At 38.1% G+C, this 8039-nt stretch overlaps 1 protein-coding gene across 1 annotated transcript in view; it reads right to left on the reverse strand.

Annotated features, from left to right (window-relative positions):
* MCUB (mitochondrial calcium uniporter dominant negative beta subunit) overlaps nucleotides 1–8039 on the reverse strand; it is a 107962-nt gene that overhangs the window by 11549 nt on the left and 88374 nt on the right. Inside the window, exon 5 of the mRNA XM_029951327.1 lies at nucleotides 6107–6211. Coding sequence (XP_029807187.1) covers nucleotides 6107–6211 — 105 coding nt within the window. The remainder of the gene's footprint in view (nucleotides 1–6106; nucleotides 6212–8039) is intronic.

Consider the following 8039-nt stretch of genomic DNA (forward strand, 5'->3'; position numbering starts at 1 on the left):
GTATATTGCAAAATCTAGGGCAACCATTAAAAAAAGTAAAAAATATCACTGATAGGCTACAAAAGAAAGGAAAATGGAATCATATAATGTTCAATTAAAACCACAAAAGGCAAAGACTGGAAGACAAAATTAGAAACCAAGAAAAGGGACAAAAAATAGGCAATAGTAAAAATATGACAGATATTAATCAAGCTATAGCAATAATCACTTAAAATTTTAATATTTATTCATTTTTGAGAGACAGAGAGAGACAGAGTGTAAGGGCAGAGGTGGGGAAAGAGGGAGACACAGAATCTGAGTAGGCTCCAGGTTCTGAGTTGTCAGCACGGACCATGAGATCATGACCTGAGCCAGAAGTAGGATACTTAACTGTCTCAGCTACCCAGGTGCCCCTCAGCAATAATCACTTTTAAATATCAATGGTCTAAAACCACCAATTGAAAGACAAATATTAGACCGGATTAAAAAGCAAAGTCCAGGGGTGCCTGGGTGGCTCAGTCCATTAAGCATCTGACTCTTGATTGCAGCAGCTCAGGTCATGATCTCAGTGGTGGGATGGAGTCCCTGAGCCCCTTATCAGGCTCTGCACTAACAGCACGGAGCCTGCTTGGGATTCTCTCTCTGCCCCTCCCCTGCTCACATGTGCATTCTCTCTCTCAAAAATAAACATTAAGAAAATAAACATTAAGAAAATGTTTATTTTTGAGAGAGAGAGAAAAACAGAGCGTGAATGGAGGAGGGACAGAAAGAAAGGGAGACACAGAATCCGAAGCAGGTTCCAGGCTCTGAGCTGTCAGCACAGAGTCCAATGCGGGGCTCAAACCCATAAACCACAAGATCATGACCTGGGCTAAAGTCAGACACTTAACTGACTAAGCCACTCAGGTGCCCCAATAATTAACATTTTTTAAAACATTAAAAAAATCTTTTTAACCTTTTATTTATTTTTGAGAGAGAGACAGAGTGTGAGTGGGGGAGGAACAGAGAGAAAGGGAGACACAGAATCCAAAGCAGGCCCCAGGCTCTGAGCTGTCAGCACAGAGCCCAACCAGGGCTCAAACCCACAAACCACAAGATCATGACCTGAGCCAAAGTCGGATGCTTAACCAACTGAGCCACCCAGTTCCCCCCCAAAATTTTTAAAGACAAAAACAAAGGCCTAACTACAGGCTGTCTACAAGAAATCCTTGTGAAATACAGAGACACATATAGATTAAAAGTAAAGGGAGGGAGGAAGATGTATCATGCTAAGACTAATCAAAAACAAGCTGGAAAAAAAATTTAACTGTGTATGTATGGATATTCACTAGACTTATCACGGTGATCATTTTGCAATATATATAAAATACTAAATCATGTTGTACATCTGAAACAAATATATATCATTGGATATAAATTTTATATATATTTAAATGAAACTAATATATTTTAGGGTATAAATTAGATATGTATATGTAGAGATGAAAAAGAAAGCTGGAGTAGCGATGTTCATTTCAGGCACAGCAGGCTTGAGAGTACATTACATAATTACATAACAAAGTCAACTGTCTAAGAAAACACAGCAACCCTTAATGTGTATGTAAATAACAACAAATATGAGAGGCAAAACTGATAGAATCACAAGGAGAAAAGAAATAAATCCAGTAATAGTTGGAGTTTTCACTACCTCTCTATCAGATATGGAGCGATCTAGCCAACACAAAACTCATCAAGGACATAGCTAAACTCAACAGTGCTATCAGTCACCAGACAGAACTAACATCTACAGACTACTTCATCCAACAACAGAAAATACACATTCTTCAAGCTCACATGGACCATTCACCAAGATAAACCTCCCATGGGGCCACATCCAAAACAAATGCAAAAGAATTTAACCATACAGTATATGCTCTCAGGCCACAATGTGATTTAAGTAGAAATCAAACACAGGGCTAGAAAATCTCAAAATATTTGGCAATTAAACAATGCACTTCTAGGGCGCCTGGGTGGCTCAGTCGGTTAAGTGTCCAACTTCGGCTCAGGTCAGATCTCATGTTCGTGGGTTCAAGCCCCGCGTGAGGCTCTGCGCTGACAGCTCAGAGTCTGGAGCCTGCTTCTGGTTCTGTGTCTCCTCCTCTCTCTGCCCCTCCCCCTCTCATGCTCTGTCTCTCTCTGTATCAAAAATAAATAAAACATTGAAAAAAATTTTTAACAATGCACTTCTAAATAATACATGGGTCAAAGAAGAAATAAAGAAAAATTAGACAATATTTTGAACTACATGAAAATGAAAATACAACTTACCAAAATTTGTAGGATGAAACAAAGCAGTGTTCAGAGGAAAATTTACAGCACTGAATGCATATATTAGAAAAGAAGAAACACCTAAAATCTATAATCTAAGTTTCCACTTTTTAGAAAACTATAAAAAGAAGAGCAAATAAAATTGAACATAAGCAGAAGAAAAATAAAAACCAGAGCAGAAATCAATGAAATTGAGAACAGATAATCAATAAAGAAAATCAGTGAAACTAAAAGCTATTTCTTTTGAAGAGATTAATATATTTGATAAACTCCTAGCCAGGCCAACAAAAAAAGAGAAATCACAAAGTACTAATATCAGAAATTAAAAATAGGATATCATTATAGATCCCAGGAACATTAAAAGGATAATAAAGGAAATTATGAATAACTCCTTGCTTGCAAATTAACCCGTATTAAATGGACCAATTCTCTGAAAGACACATTCTGCCAAAACACACACAGGAAGAAACAGATAATCTGAATAGGACTCTACCCTTCAAAATGCAAAGCACTAGGCCCAGATAGGTTTACTTGTGAATTCTACTCAACATTTAAGTAAGACATTATACCGATTCTCTACAATCCCTTCCAGGAGATAGAAGCAGAGGGAATAATTCCTAACTCATTCTATGAGGCAATTATCCTAATGCAAAAAAATCAAACAAAGACATTATACGAACATTAAAGACCAATATCGCTCATGAAGAAAGATGCAAAAATCCTCAACAAAATATTAACAAGTTGAATCCAACAATCTATAAAAACAATTATAAAAAGTTGGTTCACAAGGGATACAGAAGTGCTGATGCACAGGGGCACATGTACCCCAATGTTCATAGCAGCACTGTCAACAATAGCCAAATCATGGAAAGAGCCTCAATGTCCATCACCTGATGAATGGATTGAGAAGATGTGGTTTATATATACAATGGAGTATTACATGGCAATGAAAAAGAATGACATATGGCCATTTGTAGCAAAGTGGATGGACCTCGAGGGTGTCATGCTAAGCGAAATAAGTCAGGCAGAGAAGGACAGATGCCATATGTTTGCACTCATAGGTCTAACAGGAGAACAGGAGAAACCTAATGGAGGACCAGAGGGAGGGAAAGAGGGAAAGAGAGTTGGGGAGAAAGAGGGACGCAAAACCTGAGAGACTACTGAATACTGAAAAGGAACCGAGGGTTGAAGGGGAAAGAGGAGAGGGGAAAGGACGTGGTGATGGAGGAGGGCACTTGTGGGGAAGAACACCAGGTGTTATATGGAAACCAATTTGACAATAAACTATTTAAAAAATAAATAAATAAAAATAAAATCTAAAATTAAAAAAAAAGTTGGTTAAACTTTCCAAAGTCAATTAAAGCAATCCATCATACCAATAAGCTAAAGAAAAGTCACATGGTCATACCAATAAATGCAGAAAAGCATCTGACAAAATCTAATTCCTATTCATGATGAAAATTCTAGCAAAGTAGGAATAGAGGGGAACTTCCTCAACTTGATAAAATATTTATTTGTCATAGGCTTGAAGCTTTCCTGATGAGACCAAGAAAAAAGCAAGGTGTCTCCTCTCACTGCTCTTTTCAAAAGCATACTGCAAGTCCTTGCTAATGCAGGTAAATAAAAAAAGGATATAAAGGATGAAAAGATTGTGAAAAAAGAAAAGTGTCTTTGTTTGCAAATCCCCTGATGGTCTATGTAGAAAGTCTGAAAGAATCGACAAAACAAAACTGCTGGATCTAATAAGCAATTACAGCAAAGCTGCAGGAACAAGGCTACTACATACAAGTGAATCACTTTATCATATGCCAACAAGTGGAATTTGGAAATTAAAAACTCATTATCATTTACATCAGCACCTAGAAAACTGAAATACTTAGGTATTAATGTAACAAGTTATGATCAAGATCTTTATGAAAACTACAAAATTCTCATGAAAGATATCAAAGAAGAACTTAATAAATCAAGACATATTCCACGTTCACAGGAAGTAGGACTCCATACTGACAAGATATTAGTTCTTCCCAACTTTATCTACACATTCAACACAGTCTCAATCAGGATCTCAGCAAGATATTTTGTGGATACAAACAAACTGATTCTAAAGTTTTATGGAAAGTCCAAAGACCTAGAATAGGCAACTTGGTATGGAAGAAGAATAAAGTCAGAGGAAAGCTGACACTCCTCAATTCCAAGGCTCACTATAAAGCTACAGTAGTCAAGACAGCGTGGTATTGGTAAAAGAACAAACAGATCAATGGAACCAAATACAGAGCCCAGAAACAGACCCACATAAAAACAGTCAACTGATCTTTGACCAAGGAGCAAAGGTAATACAATAGAGCAAAGGCAGTCTTTTCAACAAATGGTGTTGGAAGAATTAGACATTCACATGCCAAAACAAACAAAAAGAATCTAGATTCAGACCTGATACCCTTCACAAAAATTAATTCAAAATGGGAAACTATACAATTCCTAGAACATTGGGGAAAACCTAGATGCCTCTGGGTATGATGACGACTTTTTACATGTATCAAAGGCACAAATCATGAAAGAAGAAAATGGCATACTAGACTTCATTGAATTAAAACCTCTGCCCTACAAAAGACAATGCCAAGAGAATGAGAACACAAGCCACAGACTGGGGAAAAAATATTTGCATAAGATAGATTTGCTAATCAATTGTTATTCAAGATATGCAAAGCAATCTTAAAAATAAAAAAATATATATAGACAACCTATTAAAAAATGGGCCAAAGACTTGAACAGACACCTTCCCAGAGAATACAGTAAGCATCTGAAATCATATGCCATTAGGCAAGTCAAGTTAAAACATAAGCTACCATTACACATCCAGGAGAAGGGCCAAAATCCAGACACTGACAACCCTCAAGGCTATCAAGGACATGGAGCAGCAGGACCTCTCACTGCTGACAGGCACACAAAATGGTATGGCCATTTTGGAAGAAAGTTTGTCAGTTTCTTACAAAACTAAACATACTGTCAACATACAATCCAGCAATCATGTTCCTTGCAGTTTACCCAAATGAATCGAAAACTTATGTACACACAAAAACTTGCAAACACTACATACTCTATGATACCAACTATATAACATTCTAAAAACAAAAAGGCAAAACTATGGAGACAGTAAAAACAGATTACTGGTTGCCAGAGGTTAGGAGGGCGGGAGGGATGAACAGGCAGATCATGGAGGACTTTGGGTATTGGAATGACTCTATAGGAGATTATAATGGTAGATAAATGTCATTATACATTTTTTAAAGCCCAACAGTGACCCCTAATGTCAACTATGAACTTTAAGTAATAATAATGGGCCAGTATACATTCATGGATTGTAACAAATATACCATTTTGGTGCTTGATAGTGGGGAGGGCTATGGGGCAGAGGACAGAGAGAAGATGGGAACTGTAGACTAATCTGCTCAGTCTTGTCTATGAATCGAAAACTACTCTGAAAAAATTAAGACTTCTTTCTTAAAAAAGAGAGTTAAGCACTGTACATACACACTTGGATTCATGATTTTCAGGCCTACTTCTATTCACCTCAGTGGTTTCAGATTAAGCAGTTCAAGATCCTAAAGAGAAGTCTTAAACGTGTAAAAAGAGTATACAAGACTAAAAGCCCTGCTGGGCAACTTCTAGTGATCATTCTTACCCTGCTAGAAAACCTTAAGCATCAGTTCTCCAAAGCCTTCTTCGTCATTTGGTTAATTAAAACAATTCTTAAGCCTACTCCCTGTAAAAATCCCACAACTAAAGGGACATGTTAAGATAGTTGCATAGTTGTGTTTCTTACCTTTCTTGGGGCACTGAACATCATATGTTGTTTTGTTAATGACAAGTTTAAAATCATTCATTAGCAAAACTTCCATTAAAGTGGAAGCTGAAATTTCACAGCCATCTGAAAGAAAAAACATAAAGCAAAATTATGTCGTTTTAAAACTGTAAGAACCATTTTCCAACATATAGAAAAATACTAACCCAGGACTTTACAATACCGTAGTAGAAATTTTGTTTGGGAGGGCTCTCCAATACCCACTACCGTTCCCATGGGGTGGGGAGTGCAAATCCTCCCTTCTTGCTCGATCTCCCAGTACTAGACCAAGCAGAGCAGACAGGTGCTCCCTTTTCTCACAGTCAGGGGGGCTGCGATCCAGGAGAATGATCCTGGTGAGACTGTCTCTGTCAAGGTCATGTGAAGATTCAGGGGAAATAAAAATTCTTGAGAGCCAGGCCAGAGCACTGGAGGTGTCACGGGGGGTGGGGGTGCAGATGTTGGCAGTAGAGCCCATCAGGTGGATCTTAGGCTAACTCGGTGTTTGCTCGTGTCCTCCGTCGGTTCCTGCCTTCTTCTGAGCCTGGCTTTCCATCAGCTCCAATCTCCAGAGCCCACTGACACCCTCCTCTGCTTAGCCAGAGTCCATTACCTGCTGCTTATAGTGGTGCCCCTGACTGGAATGTGTAAGACACTCAGTAACATTTAACAGCCTACTTTTAAATTACTAGAGGTGATGGATTTGTTAAACTTGGTAGCCAAACAGCACCGCCAACCACTACCACACAGGGCTCCCTGCTGTTCTCCCTGTGGGGAAAAGGTGAATAGAGGCAAAGTTTCAAGGGGATGGGGGTGGAGGGATGGTAATAAACAGAATCAAACCTAAAAAGTAATCTGCTTGAGTTTGATTTATTTTAGGGGAGTTCGAAAGTGGTAGGAGAGATTCTGTAATTTCAAATATCCTAGGAAAAATTCAGAAAAAAAATCTCTTGGAAAATTTTAACCTCAGTGTGCTTTGCATAACTTCTCATATAGTCTATTTTTTATTATATTTTTGAACTTTAATGTAATCCAGGTTTTAAGACAGCAAAAAATCGGCGTTGGGTAGGGGTTTCTCCCATTAGAACAGTCCACAAAGTGATACAAAGCCCAGGACGTGTATTTTCTCCTAGCGAGACATTTGCCTGGCTACATTCAACCTGAGCTATTTCAGCTACATTAATATGCATGACAACAGTAACGCTGATTGTAAAATTGGGAAGAACCCGGTTGTCTGCCTCCTGTCTGGCTCTCTGTAGTTCTTTTGTTCCATAAGGCAGCAAGTCAAGTCTGCACCTGGGTCTGTTGCTCGGAATTTGGCTGTTTGGGTTCCTGTTCATCAGCTGGGGTGACATCATTTTCCCAGGAATTGCCAAATAATTCAACCCACACCATGGGCAAAACTGTGACAAGCTTCGAACACTCTTTTCAAGCCCAAATTAAATGCAGGCAAATTCCACCCACACAGCCTCTTTTTTTTAAAGATCAGTAACACACCAATCATTTTATATTACTTTGTAAGTGTCATTTAAAAATTTACATTTAAATGACTTCAAACCTGCTCCTTAAAATAAGACTATAAAAAGAAACCACCTGAGTATGATTTCTCAGTTGAAGTACTACACTATCCTTTATACTAATACAGGAACAGCAAAAGATTGATGCGAAACACTTTGAAGGAGCTAATGGTGCAGCCTTGATTTCACCTATTCTTGGACAAGTATTGATTTAAACCCCAAAAAAGTGTTTCCAGTCAGTCCAGAGAGCCATTTTTCTCTAAGATATCTAGTCTTTTCCTCTGTGCTTTATGTTTCTTTTTTTGTGTGTGTGTGCTTTATGTTTCAAAGCTACTTAGATTTTTAGAAACAAGCAGGGTACCTGTCACTCACTGCTTTAATCTTGCTTATTTCATGCA

This window comes from Suricata suricatta, chromosome 1 (genome assembly GCF_006229205.1).
Source record: "Suricata suricatta isolate VVHF042 chromosome 1, meerkat_22Aug2017_6uvM2_HiC, whole genome shotgun sequence".
NCBI lineage: Eukaryota > Metazoa > Chordata > Mammalia > Carnivora > Herpestidae > Suricata > Suricata suricatta.